At 59.8% G+C, this 14,210-nt stretch overlaps 1 protein-coding gene across 16 annotated transcripts in view; it reads left to right on the forward strand.

Moving 5' to 3' along the window:
* The window catches only part of TNS1 (tensin 1), a 183,928-nt gene that overhangs the window by 160,148 nt on the left and 9,570 nt on the right, over positions 1-14,210 (forward strand). For all 16 annotated transcript variants that reach the window (XM_036022866.1, XM_036022867.1, XM_036022864.1 and 13 more), the window contains 6 exons: positions 4,116-4,314; positions 7,608-8,674; positions 11,469-11,555; positions 12,339-12,470; positions 12,867-12,959; positions 13,678-13,755. In XM_036022866.1, the coding sequence (XP_035878759.1) occupies positions 4,116-4,314; positions 7,608-8,674; positions 11,469-11,555; positions 12,339-12,470; positions 12,867-12,959; positions 13,678-13,755 (1,656 nt within the window). The remainder of the gene's footprint in view (positions 1-4,115; positions 4,315-7,607; positions 8,675-11,468; positions 11,556-12,338; positions 12,471-12,866; positions 12,960-13,677; positions 13,756-14,210) is intronic.

Here is a 14,210-nt window from a genome sequence, read left to right on the forward strand (position 1 = left end):
CCCTTGCCACGTGACTGCACTGGGCGCACCTCTGAACGCAAACAGTGACTTCACTGGGCAGGGGGCCCGGGGACTCTGGTCCACGAAGGAAGGGGAGGGAGCAGCCTGCAGCAGTCAAGACGTGAGGCCGGCGTCAACAATACCTGCCCAGTGCTGCAGGGATGCATGGGAACGGGGCGTCCAGGCTGGGTTCTGTTTGCCCAGAGGACTAGATGGGGCCGATGTGGCGGAAAGGAAGACACGCTGGACTAGAAAGGGCCCCTCCTCAGCTCCTCCCTGCTCTGAGATCCTTGGTGAGGGGGCACTGTGGTGTCTGGGGTTTCAGGGCGGTGCTGTGCCGTGTAGGTTTACTGAGCGCCTGCCATGTGCCAGGCTCTGTCCTGGGCACTGGAGGCATAAGGAGGAGTGAGGCGGCCTCGTGAGGACAGAGATGCCCAGAGGCCTTCCAGCGTGAGGGAGGATGCTGAGCAGGGTAGGGGCGGGGGCGCTGGCAGCCCAGAGGAGGGGCACGCGGCCCCATCTAAAAGGTCTGACACCCTGACTTCTGAGCTCCTGGGTTGGGACTCGGGGCTCTCTCTGCTTTCTCCCTCTCCCCCACCCACACGTCTTCCTTTAGTTGCAGTGGGCGAGCCCCTTCTCTGCAGGCCAAGAGCCTCTTCTGGGGGGCAGAAAACGCACTCGAGGGTGTGGGTGCAGAGGCACCAGTGCCCCAGCCTGGTGGGGCCGAGACACTCTCGGGCCTCCGGCGGCTCTCAGCCACCAGCAGCCACTTGGAATGGGTTTGGGCTCCAGGAATGTTCTACTCGGAGCACCTTCCCTGGCCCCACCTCTCCCCCGCCCACCCCACCCCCCAGCGCCCAACCCTGTGGCCTCTGGGTGCAGCTGCTCCGGGATTGGAGGAGAGGAGGGAAACGGCAGGAAAGGGTGGAGGGAGGCAGCCCAGGCCAGCAGGGGCAAAGGCAGGCAGCTGCGGCAGGGCAGCTGGTAAACAGCTAATTGGAATCAGCGAGAAAGAATTAGAAGGAACTTCCCATCTCTTATCACTTGATCCTGGCTGGGCAGGTGGGTGTTCTCATTCCCATTTTACAGACGAGAAGACTGAGTCCCAGAAAGGTTCCGTAGCCTGTCCCAGGTGCCCACCCAGCAAGTGAAAGAAGGGGAGCCCACAAGTGGTCCAGTGTACGGAGGCAGGGGGAGGGAGAGCAACAGACAGGAAAAGGAGACATTTTCAATAGAGAAATCCGAGTCTGAAAACTTGGGAAAACTGAGTTTTCGGGCCCAAAAGCTTGGTTTTGAGTAGTTCTGGAGATGGACTCAGAAAATCAGGGTCCCTCCGGCTCTGGGTCCACGAGGAGCGGAGACTGAGTGAAGGGGCTTCGCTGGTCTGTCCCTGGAGCAGGAGGACGTGGCCGGTGGGGGAAGAGCTCGGACTTCAGGGGCCGTCCCTGAGGGTTTTAGCCGGACCTTCTGCGGGCAGCAAGAATCCCAGGGAATGAGGAAAAGGAGTGTGTGCCTCTTAGGTCCCAGCTCTGACGCACCTCCGGGTGGGCGGGGCTGAAGGGGGAAGATCTCCCATCTCTGGTTTGTGGGACAGACACATGTCTAGGGCCTGCTAGATGCCGGGCGCTGCACAAGGGGGCGGAGCGGTCCCCTGCCGTCTCTGGGTGGGAGAGAAGAGGTGCCAGGTGTGATGGGGACCCTGGTGAAGCTGAGCGCCTGGACACGTTCAGGAGGTTTTCAGAGAGAGCGACTCCAGGCAGTGGGGGATGGGCCAAGAGGGAGTGCCCTGGGTCTCGATGGCCGTTTCTGTGGGTGTGAGGTCCCCTCCTGCCAAGCTGGGCAACCCCAGGACCCTAGCCAACCCCCCAAGGCTAAAGGCACTGGAACTGTCCGCTCCCAATGTCAGGGTCGTGTGTGCAGTGGGCCAGAGAGCAGGCTCTGGGCCAGACTGCCTGGTCCCCTAGGCCAGTGCTGCCAGTGCTGCCAGTGCTTGGTGCTGTGTGGTCCAGGCAAGACACTTACGTTCTCCAAATCCTACTTTCTTCATACAACTGTGTGCTCTTTTTATCATTGTTAATAGCCCTGTGGAGTGGGCTCTTCTCCGGGTGATGGGCTGCCGTTCTGGGCAGCAGCCAGCTCTGGGCGCCCCTGTGAGGCTGCAGCCCCCCCCTCTGCCCACCCTGAGCCAGCACTGAGAATCAGGAGACTGTGGCACTAGTATCCATGTCCACTGTGTGTTCTGGGACAAATCGCTCCACCTCTCTGGGCTGAGGAGATGGGTGAGATCTGTGGTCCTCAAACTTGGTCAAATCCTGTCCCCCACGTATTTTTGTAAAGACAGACACGCAGACATGCGCACTCCTTTGTGGGCCGCCGCCTCTGGCTGCCCTCGCACTCCTGGAGCAGAGCGAGTGGTTGTCCCAGAGACTGGCCGGCCCTCCAAGGCTAAGATATTTACTCTTGGGTCCTTGGCAAGAAAGTGTGCCTGCCCTGGGTCAGGGGATCCCTGTAGCATCTCCCGGTTCCAGTAGGACCTTGGGCACAGATGGCAAAGAAACAGTGCCTATGGAATGATGTGGGCTAGGGCTTCTGTGAGGTGGGTGAGTGGCCGGGGCGGGGTGGGGGGGCTCTTGAGGACACCTCGCTGGCCTCTGCCCAGGTGGACTCCAGCTTTGGGTGCTGAGGGGTCTGGTTCTGTATCGCCCTTCACCCTGTACCTGGAATAGGTTGCTCTGAGCTGTCCCTTTGCGGGCGTCCTGCCCCGCCCCCACCCGCTGGCACTGCTGTTGTTTGGAGGGAATGCTGGGTGGAAACTAGGACAGGCTGGTGGCCTCTGGCTGGAGCTGTGCACAGACTCCCAGACCGCTGTGAGGGGCCGTCCTCGGGCCTCGGCCTGGGTGCAGGGTGTCGGGCCTCGAGGCCACCTGAGGAGCTACGCCGAGAGGCTGTGCCCCTGACGCCATAGTGGCTGGGCTCCTTCCAAAGCAGGGTCTTCCTTGGACCCAGGGGGTGGGGGCTGTTTGCGGACTCAGCAACCGGCACGGTCCTGGCCAGCAGTGGCTCCCGGAGCCTGGCTTGCCTGGCGCCGCACAGGCCCGCCTGTGTCCTGGGCTGGCCTGGGCAGACGCCCCCATTGCAGGCAGAGTGTGGGTCTGTGCTTGGCCACATCCCTCCTGGGGCAGACGGGATCCGTGCCAGGTTGGAGGTGGCAGGAGCGTCATCCATCCTTCGTCACGTCCCTTGAGAAGCCCAGGGCACCCTGCTGCTCTCCCCCACCCCCACTTCGTATCGAGGTAGTCTGGGGGCTGACCTCACAGTGGGGGTTGACAAGCACTGGCCAGGGGGCCTCCCAGTCACTTCAATCCCCAGGCCTGCGTGTCCTCATCTTTGCGGTGGCCTTTCTGGCACCTGTCTCTCTCACCACCCCTCCTCCCCCGCCCCCCCGTTCCCCTTAGGATGTTTTGAACACCAAGTGGGGATAATGGTGTCAGTCTCCAGAGGAATGCTAAGTGTGTCAGGCAGGGAGGTGGGTGTGTCTTGGCCTAAAGGGGCTGGGCGTGACTTACTGGCACTGGCCTGCCTGCTGGCCGGCTCGCCTGCTTCTGGGTCCTGGGTGTGAGGTGATGCTTGTGGGAACCCTGGTGCTGCCCTGAGACAGGGGCAAGGCTGGCTGGGGCTCTAGGTCCACACTCCAGGGCTGCTGGGGGGTCCTAGAAGGGCCTGGGGGGCTGGGGAGGCAGGGATATAGAAAGAAAAGCAGCTGTAGGGGATGCCAGCTATGGAGGGGCATCCTTGCTCTGAGGGGGAAGATTCTGCCATGGCTGCATTCACAGGCAGAACTGGGGTCTGTTTCTGGGAGGCTGCTCTGGGCGAGGCCATGGGGAAAGGTTCTGTGTGGTTCCCACAGCTTCTCCAAGATGCTGGGAGGAGTGGGGGGCGGGGGCATGGGCAGGCAGGAGCCCCAGAGGTACCCTTTGTATGCTTGGCTGTCCTTTTGGGGCTGTCCCCCCCCACAGCTGGACTCCGGAGAGGCAGGCTCCCTGGGAGGTTGGAGAGGACCCACATTTCATCCTACAGCTCCGTGCTAACTAAGTCTGTCTCCTGGCCCCTTCTAGAGCCGAGGAGCTACGTCGAGTCGGTGGTGCGGACGGCGGTGGCTGGGCCTCGAACTCAGGACCCTGAGTCCAAGAGCTTTAGCGCCCCAGCTGCCCAGGCCTATGGCCACGACACGCCCGTGAGGAACGGCGCTCTGGGCGGCTCCTTCGTCTCCCCTAGCCCCCTCTCCACCAGCAGCCCCATCCTCAGCGCTGACAGGTAAGTGGGGGAGAGGAGCCAGGCTTGGGGCAGCATGGGTGGGGCCCCTTGGATCTGCTCAGGGTGTGGACAGGCAGAAATAATGTCCAGATTGCTGCTCCTCGAAAACCGGGCCATCAGACGCTTGGAGAGAGCAAGCATCACCTGAGTGCCACAGTCCGAGGGAGCTCTCATCCCTGGGCTGAATTCAATCCCACCACCTAGAACTGTGCTGCAAGGAGTGGGGGTCCGTGGGGGTGCAGAGGGGGACCAGAAGCCTCCCTCTCCCAAAGTTAAAATCTAGTATCAGTAATCACTAGTAGTCAGTGCTTCCTCTGTGCTAGGTACTTTGCCAAGTGCTTCCTGTGACTATTTTATTTAATCCTCACAGCAATCCTGTGAGGTAAGTACTTTCATCATCCCCGCTTTCCAGAAGTGGAAACTGAGGCACGGAGTGGCGAAGTAGCTGGCTCACAGTCCTGCAGCTAAACAGTAGTGGAAATAGGTTTCAGAGCGAAGGCATCTGGTTGGGAGCCTGCCCTCTGCCTCCTCTCCTCCAGGCCCGGGTTACGGGGCGCGGCACAGGATGGGTCAGAGGTGCCCAGAGCACACGCATCAGTCAGGTTCTCGGGGCTCAGAGCAGGGGGCCGTGATTTCTGGCTAGAGATGCAGGGAGGCCTTCTGGGGGCCGGGGGTGTTTGTGGTGAGGCCAGAAGGTTGAACACGGTGTTGAACGGTGAGGCAGGAGGCAGGGGGCTTTCTAGAAGGACAATATAGCCAGGACACAGGGCCGAGGGGTGTGGATGGCTGAGGGCTCGAAGCTGCAGGTGAGGAGGGTCGCTGTGGGGAGCAAGGAGAGATGTCTCTGTGGATGTGTGGCTGTCATTCTGACCGGGTCAGACGGGGGAAAACCTGGAACTGGGCAGGGGAGGGCTCAGAAGGGGAGGCCCCCATATGTGGGGTGCAGGGTGGGCTTTATGACAGGAAGATGGAAGACGACATAGGGGCGGGAGCTTGAGGTCATCTAGGCAGGCGTGGGAGAGGAACTGCCTGCCCCCCAACTCCCCCAGGACGGGAGACTCTGGTGTTGACTACCCCCAGCCCCACGTTCACTCCCCGCCGCATCCTGGGATCCCCGGGCCCTGAAACTGCTCCAGCTGCCTCCTCACATTCCCCAGGGCCCCTGGGGGGCTGGAGATCCTGCACTGGCCCCATGCAGTGTGCCCCCTCCCAGGTCAGGGCAGGTGGCTAGGGGAGCAGGGGCCGTTTTGCCTGAATTCTACGGATTCTGGCTCCTCCAGCCCAGCATGGACCCCAGTCCACCTTGCCCCGTTCCCAGTGGCCCGGTGGAGCCTAGGGCTCTGTGTCTTGGGAGGTCTGCCTTCGGGCAGCGGGTGTGGCTGCCTAAGGACAGGGATCTTCCCCACCTGCCAGCCTCCGCTGCTGGTGTTCAGAGAGCCCGGACGTGGGGAAGTGTTCACTGCTCCTCACTCACATCCCTCCAGCTGGAGTCTTAGCTCTTTCCAGGGTTCAGGGAGCTCGCATTTCTCCTCCGGGATTCATCTCACAGAAGAACTCCATTTTGGTGTCCCCCACCCACCCCACCCCGTTCAGCCCGACACGTCCTCCCCTGCCTCGGGATACAGGTTGTTTCTCGCAGGAAGTGGCTGTTCCGCTCTGGCCCCTCCTGCGACGCGAGGCAGGCTTTGTCCTGGCCTGGCCCCTGACTTCTGCCTGCCTTTGGCTCTTGCATGATCTCCCCCGCACCCCCCCACCACACACACATCACCCAAGGGACCTGCACTGATCCGACCCAGGCTCGAGAACCCTTCCAGTCTCCAACTCCAGGCCTTGGCCTGTTGTCTTATGTAAGGAGCCGCCCCGCCCCTCGGGGCCGCTGGTGCAGAGCCTCCCCGCCACCACCCTGCAGCTGCTGCTCACGCGAGGTCCCCGCCAACCTTCCTCCCTCCTGCCATGTCATCGAGGGATAGAAGTTCGTGTCTGGAAAGAATCAGGGTCATCTAACCCAGCCCCCTCGGGGTTTTTTTTTTGCACATGGGAACACTAACAGCAGAATCCAGGTTTCCCAACTCACGGGCCATTGCGTTACACTTCTCTGTGGACTTGTACTTAACTTCAGAGCAGAACCGCTGATTTTGGTTATCCCCCCACGTACAGTCTCTTCTGAACTGAGTTTCCCTGGTCTTAGAATTGGGTTTGACTTCTGAGCTCATATAATCTAACTTTCCATTGGAGGATAGTCCGTTCACAGCATTCAGGTTAAGAGATCAGTCAGCCTCTGTTTAAATGCTCCTAGTGATGGGAGTCTCATTACTATGCAAGGCAGCTTGCTCCATTAGTAGCCAGTTCCGATGGCTGGAAAGCAGACTTTATAATGAGCTGAGATCCCCTATGAGACTTCCTTGTCTTTGCTTTCTAGAGCAACCCAGGAATGAAAGCCCAGTTCTAACACTCTCCACATTTAAAGATAAGGGTGGCACACCTGGGGAAACTGAATCAAGGTGGGGATGCTTCCAGGACAAACAGGATCCAGGTGGTTCGAGTCCCGCTCCAGGGTTCAGGGATCCTGGAGTTGACGAGAGGACAGCCACCTTGAGTGTCTTTCCTTTTATTTTATTGAATTTATTGGGGTGACATTGGTTAATTATATAGGTTTCGGGTGTTCAGTTCTGTAACACATCATCTGTGTACTGTGTTGTGTGTCCACCACCCCAAGTCAGGTCTCCTTCCATCTCCATTTATCGCCCTGTACCCTCCTCTACCTCCCCCAGCCCCCCTTCCCCTCTGGTATCAGCACACTATTGTCTGTGTCTGTGAGTTTTTATTCCTTCATCCCTCCGCCTTTTTCACCTAGCCCCCAACCCCCTCCCCTCTGACAGCCGTCAGTTTGTCCTCTGCGTCTGTGACTCTGTTTCTACTTGGTTTGTTCACTTATTTTGTTCACTGGATTCAGGCGCTTTCAGTTTCAGTGAAAGGGAGCTCCCCACTTGGACGGGTGGAGCCAGAGTAGTACAGAGGGGGGAAGCATGTGCTTTGGGATGAGGCACAGCCAGACCCGAAACCCTGGTTGGTCGTTTATGAGCCATGGGATCGCCATCCCATTGTTAACCCATCTGGGCCTCAGCTTCTTCTTCGGACGCTTCCACGGGGTGACGTAAAAACCTTGATATTCCCGTGCGTGCGAGCGGAGCGTACTGTTGTCGCTAGTGGTGGGAGGGAGGTCTGAGTGTTCACCGAAAGCCTGTTCTTCATTAAAACCGTTTGCTGACACGGTCCGCCCTTTCTCTCTCTAGCACTTCGGTGGGGAGTTTCCCATCAGGGGAGAGCAGTGACCAGGGCCCCCGGACACCCACCCAGCCTCTGCTGGATTCCGGCTTCCGCTCCGGCAGCCTGGGCCAGCCCAGCCCTTCGGCTCAGAGAAGCTACCAGAGTTCTTCTCCTCTTCCAACGGTGGGCGGCAGCTACAGCAGCCCCGACCCCTCGCTCCAGCAGTTCAGCTCCCCAGAAAGCCAGGCCCGGTCTCAGTTCAATGTAGCTGCTGTGCACACGGTACCCGGGAGCCCGCAGGCGCGCCACAGGACAGTGGGCACCAACACTCCTCCCAGTCCTGGCTTCGGCCGCCGAGCTGTCAACCCTGGCATGGCTGCCCCCAGCAGCCCTGGTATGAGCCACCGCCAGGTGATGGGCCCGCCGGGAACTGGTTTCCATGGTAACGCCGCCTCTAGTCCCCAGAGCAGTGCAGCGACCACTCCAGGAAGCCCCAGCCTGGGCCGGCACCCTGGGGCCCATCAGGTTTCAGGCCTCCATGGCAGCGTGGCCACCACTCCAGGGAGCCCCAGCCTGGGCCGGCACCCTGGAGCCCCCCAGGGCAACTTGGCCTCCAATCTCCATGGCAACACTATAGCCAGCCCTGGAAGCCCCAGCCTGGGCCGTCACCTCGGAGGGCCCGGATCTGTGGTTCCCGGCAGCCCCAGCTTGGACCGGCACATGGCCTACGGCGGCTACTCCACCCCCGAGGACCGGAGACCGACGCTGTCCCGGCAGAGCAGCGCCTCCGGCTACCAGGCTCCTTCTACCCCTTCCTTCCCGGTGTCTCCTGCCTACTACCCTGGCCTGAGCAGCCCCACCACCTCCCCGTCGCCGGATTCGGCAGCCTTCCGGCAAGGGAGTCCCACACCGGCCTTGCCGGAGAAGTGGAGGATGTCCATGGGAGACCGAGCGGGCAGCCTCCCCAACTACGCCACCGTCAACGGGAAGGCGTCCTCCTCGCCCGTCACCAGCGGCATGTCCAGCCCCAGCGGCGGCAGCACCGTCTCCTTCTCACACACTCTGCCCGACTTCTCCAAGTACTCCATGCCAGGTGGGCCTCCTCTTCACGCCGCGTCTCCCGCCGACAGGTGCAGCCCGCCAGCCAGGGCCCCCGTCCTGCTCTCTGCCCTGGCGTCCTCTGGGCAGACGACGGTGGGTGGCTGGCTGGCTGGCACGTGGGCCTCAGACGCCTCGTGTGCATACGGGGAGCTGGAGGCGTCCTCAGAGTCAGTGTGCGACGGTGGTGGTGGCGGCTGTGGGTGCTGCCACTGTTGCTGACAGGGAGCGTAACAATAATGACGGCGTGAGTGTTACGGGGATCACAGCCACTGCCACTTGTTGAGCACGTGCTGTGTGCCAGGCTCTCGGGTGCATCGTGTCTCCTTCACCCTCCCCGCTGTCCACGAGGAAGCAGGCTCGGAGGGCTCAGCCATTTGTCCAGGGCCAGACAGTTCATAAATGGCAGAGCCAGGCTGCCGATCCAGGCCCCTGCTACCCCCAAACTAGTGCTCTTAAAGCATGAAGGGAGTTGTTTTATCGCATCTCCCTAGCTTGAGGGGTAGGGTGCCGTAGTGTAACTGTGACGATCTGCCTTCCAAACCTGGGCCTCCATTCCTTCGCCAGCCCTTTGTTCTCACCTTTTGATCCCCACTGTGCACACACAGCGCACAGGTCTGGCCGCCAGATGTGATATGGGCCAAGGCCAGGGTTTGGGCATTTCACCCGAGTCTAGTTTCTACCGGCTCAGCTGCTCAGAGGCCCTTGCAGGTTTACACACCGAATTCTTCACTCATCAGCAGAGCTTGGCCTCTTTGCGTCTGCTTTGAGGGCTCCTTATCCAAACACGAAGGTCAAGGCCTCCGCTGATCGGCAGCGTCTCATCCAGACCTGGAACCTGCCTGTGTGTGGAGGGGCCCTGGGGGGCCTGTGAGGCATTCTAGGAAGATTGAGAAAGTCCCGGGCAGCCTGGAATGGGTCCCCGCTGCCCAGATTCTCAATGTGTCGCCAGCAGGTCCGGCCGAGCCGGGACACTGACGGCGACCCTGCGCGCCCCTGCTTCCTGCTGCCCACCAGAGACATCTGGTTCCCAGCCCCTCTCTTCAGAGGATGCACAGTTTCTAGTAGTTGGGACATTTCCTGTTTCCCACCATCTCCCCTGCTTAAAATAGCCATGGGAGTCAACACAGGAAGGCACATGAGGCTGCAGCCACCTCTGACAGCTCATTAGATGGGCCCGGCATCCGCAGGGCCGGGCCTTCAGAGCAGAGGGCGGCAGCCTGCACAGTCGCACGGCCCAGCCCACGTGCCCAGCCCAGGCGCCCTCCTCGGTGCACAGCTGCCAGGGGAAGGAGCTGGCCTGGCCCCTCGCTGTCCTCCGGGGACGGACCCCAGAAGCCCAGCGGAGTTTAAGTGCCCTGTTGACACGGACTGAGTCCTGGACACAACCCGACCACCCCTGTCTGGTCTGGGTGCTCTGAGCTTTACAGCATCGTCAGTGCAGGCTGCCTCCGCTCCTGCTCTCGCAGGAAAGGAGAGGACACAAGCGCAACTGGAACATTCCTCTTCTCCTCTTTGTTTTCTGTGGTGCCAAAGGGTGAAGGAAGAGGTTAGGGAGCGAGGGGCACCCATCCTGATGCCTAGCCAGGAAGATGTGGTGCAGCCACACTGGGTGCTGCGTCTTCTCGCCCAGGCAGGTCTTCCAGAAGCCATTCAATTAGCCATAGAAAGGCTCACCCCGTGGGCTCGGGCAGGTCACCCCCCTTCTCTGAACCTCACTGTCCTCGTGTGTAAAGTTGAGGGGTTGGACCAGATACTCTCGGAGGTCCTTCTAGAACCTAATGTTCTATGGAATCATCCCAGGTCTGCGGAGGGTCTGGTGGGGCAGGGCGTCTGCCAGAGAAGTAGGGTAGGTGACACGTAGGGGTCGGCTTCCAGATTCTAGGCCAAGCCTCCCCTCCGAGTCCCAGAGCAGGAGTGGCTTTTATGCCCTGTGTGATCCGGAACTCAGGATTTCCACGTGGGGAGTGAGGAGGTGGTTGCGGGGACGTGGGACAAACTGCATCTTTCTGTCCTGGTCCTCAAGGTCGTTCTGATCAGGTGGAGAGCAAGGGGCTAGAGGTGGCGTGTCTTCGCCTGCGGGAGCAGCTGCAGGACGGGTTTGGTCTGAACCTTCCAGAGCAGGAGGGAGCCGGGCTGGGCCAGGGCTTTTGTCGGCTCTCAGGACGCAGCGCCGGCCCTTGGCCCTTGGCCCTTGGACGGGGAGCAGCTCTGTGCCACGCCGTGGCTGGCGGCCGACGGACAGGATGACGGAGCTGCTCGAGGTCCCTTTTAGCCATGCTCCGAGGAGGCTGGAGGACACTAACTTTCTGGGTTGGTTTCCTAGGACAGCATAACAAAGTGCCGCAAACCTGGCGGCGGAAGACAGCAGAATTTCTCCTTCCACGGTAGTGGAGGCCGGAAGTCCCAGATCAAGGTGCTGGCAGAGTGGGTTCCTCCCGGAGGCTCCGAGGGGGCGTCTCTTCCAGGCTCTTCTCCCAGCCTCTCGTTGGCAGCACTTAGTGTCTCTTGGCTGTAGACGCGTCTCTCCGATCTTCGCCTCCAAGTTCACGTGACGCGCCCTCCTTGTTCTCTCTGTCTCTTTCCCTTCTCTTATAAGGACACTGGTCGTACTGGATTGGGGCCCATTCTAATCCTGCATGACCTCATCTTAATTAGATCACATCTGCAAAGCCTCCATTTCCAAATAAGGTCATGTTCACAGGTACTGGGGGTGAGAACCCCCACATTTCTTTGGGGTGGAGGAACATAATTTAACCCATGACGCTTTTTTTTTTCTCCTACTTTAGACAACAGCCCTGAGACCCGGGCTAAAGTGAAATTTGTCCAGGACACTTCCAAGTATTGGTACAAGCCCGAGATCTCCAGAGAGCAGGGTGAGTGCTGGGGGGCCCTGGGGTGTGTCCGAGGTCACAGCTGGCTGCTGCCCACCAGGCCTTCCCTGGGCAAGAAATTTAAGTAGACTCCTTCCTCCTGAAGCAGCAGGTGGTGGTCATGGAGAGGGGCTGGGATCAAGGTCGGGCAGGAGGGCAGTCCCTGTGGTGGGGGGCAGGGGCGGGGCAGAGCAGGCAGTGTAGACATTCCTTTGAAGGACCCTTAAAACCAGCAGCGAAGCCTTGGTTTCCTGGGCAAAGTAAAAGCCTGGCCGAGATCATAGGAAACCTCACCTCCCAGCTGCATGATGTGGGAGGATGTTGTACACTTTATAGAAAAAACAGACTTGGGATTATGGGGGTGGGGATGAGACCACCTGAGGCCCCCAGGGAAAGCCTGCATGGAGACAGGACAGGGTGCCGGTGACCACGGCCCCCGGTCACCTCGGACTGCCACCCGTGTTTGTAACTGCAGTGCGGTCGAGCACAGCCACAGCGACTCTTTGACATGCTGTCTGTGGCTGCTTGTGTGTGGCAACGGCTGAGTTGAGTCGTTGCAGTAGAGACTACATGACCTGCAAAGCCTGACGTGCTTCCATCTGGCCACTCACAGCGAAAGGTGGCCGACCCTAGTGTAGAAAGACCCCGGAGTGCTGGAGATCTTGCTTTAAAGCATCTCCTGCCACCTAAGAAAGAATGAGGTTCGAGAGGCCGGGTGAGACTTCAGGAGAGCCAGCGCCATCACCTCCTTATTTCCCCTTCTCTCCTCCCCCCCTCCCCTTCCAGCCATCGCACTCCTGAAGGACCAGGAGCCGGGGGCCTTCATCATCCGTGACAGTCACTCCTTCCGAGGAGCCTACGGGCTGGCCATGAAGGTGTCTTCTCCCCCTCCGACCATCATGCAGCAGAACAAAAAGGGTAACACTGTCTCTCTGAGCTGGGCCTCAGGACTGGGTGATGGGGGCGGTCTCTCTGCACCCCGAGGTGCCAGAAGGGCCTGGGCGCTTGGCGGGTCTCTGATTCCCACGGGAGCTCGTTCCTGCTGATCAGACTGGTCAGCAGAGGGAGTCCTGGGCTTGGTGATGGCGGGGGTCGGAGAATCGGGAGGCCGGGTTGTTGGGACTCTGTGGTTGCATTTCCTGGAGGGGTGGGAAGAGTCATGGTCTCCCCATCCCCGGGTTCTGGCCGTACTGTCCGTGCGGTGCTTCCTCCCGTCAGAGCCCTGTATGCGGGCGAGGTTATGAAGCGGTGTCAGAGGTGGTGGGTGGACACCGTGAGAAATGACCAATCTTTCTTTCTTTCTTTTCACCCCAGGGGACATGACCCATGAGCTGGTGAGACATTTCCTGATAGAGACCGGCCCCAGGGGGGTCAAGCTCAAGGGGTGCCCCAATGAGCCAAACTTCGGTGAGATGCCCCCCGATTCTCTCTCCACGGTCGGCCTGCAGGGTCTCAGGCCTGTCCCAGGTTCCCCTGCCCCAGGCTCTGCCAGGCCCCCTTGCCGTAGACACAGCAGAGGAGTGGACGGTGGCTCCCTGCCTCGGTGCTGTGGCCCCTTCACTCTGCCAAAACCCTCTCTGTGTTCTACCCCACTACCCCACTGAGGCCTGTTACCGTTGTAATCTGATTAACAGCTGTAACGACCTTATTGACCACCTCCCATGTGAACGTCACTGTCTAGGTCCCTCCTATTACTTCTGGTCTCATGACAGTCCTTCATGGTAGGTGCCGTCGTCCCATTTTACAGAGGAGGAAGTGGAGGTTCACAGAAGTCAGGCTTACTCCAAAACACATAGCTAATAAGTGGCCTAGCTGGGATTTGAACCCCCTGTCCTGAGAGGGGTGCCAGCAGTTGGCGGGGCTTGGGAGAGATGCTGGGAGTAACTTTTTAGAAAGGAAAGCTGTTGGGTAACCTGTGAGTAGTAGGGTGAACCTTTGGAATCTTCTCCCTTGGGTCTTGCTCACTAACAAAGAGGGAGTGGATTTTCAGTTTTGTTGGTGGGATGCGGGAGAAGAACGAAGAAGCTGAAGACCGGGGCTAGCAAGCTGGCATGGGTGGGCTTCCTCAGCGCCCCAGCCCACTTCCAGCAACGCTGCCCCTGACATGCTGTCTCCCTCCCTGCAGGGTCTCTCTCTGCCCTGGTCTACCAGCACTCCATCATCCCATTGGCTCTGCCCTGTAAGCTGGTCATTCCAAACCGAGGTAGGAACCTGACACTCCTTCCCCTCCAAGCGCACCCTCGGGTTGGCCTCCGTCGTGTCTCAGCCCTGCCAGCGCTCCAGCACTTGGGCCAGGGAGGGAGGATAAGGGGTCCTTTTGCCAATCTGGGGAAACTTGAAACCACTCTCCTTTTCCTGTTAAAAAGAGAAGGAAAAGTTTATTAAAAAGCTTAACTCTGGGAACATACATAATTGACTTGCCAGATTGTTCTGGAAAATTCTCTGGAGCCTCAAAGAAATTCAGGTTGGATTCTCAGAATAAGGCTCATCCCAGAAGAGGCTGTGGAAGTCAGAGACAGTTGTGGGGAGGACCGTGTGCAGAGGACGAGATGAGGGTCGGTGGGCAGGGCCAAGGGGCAGGGGAGGGGGAGGGGAGGGCAGGGTTAGATCCTGGGAGGGTCCACCATGAGAGGGTGGTCTGAATGGAGAGGAGAGAGC

This window comes from Phyllostomus discolor, chromosome 4 (genome assembly GCF_004126475.2).
Source record: "Phyllostomus discolor isolate MPI-MPIP mPhyDis1 chromosome 4, mPhyDis1.pri.v3, whole genome shotgun sequence".
Lineage (NCBI taxonomy): Eukaryota > Metazoa > Chordata > Mammalia > Chiroptera > Phyllostomidae > Phyllostomus > Phyllostomus discolor.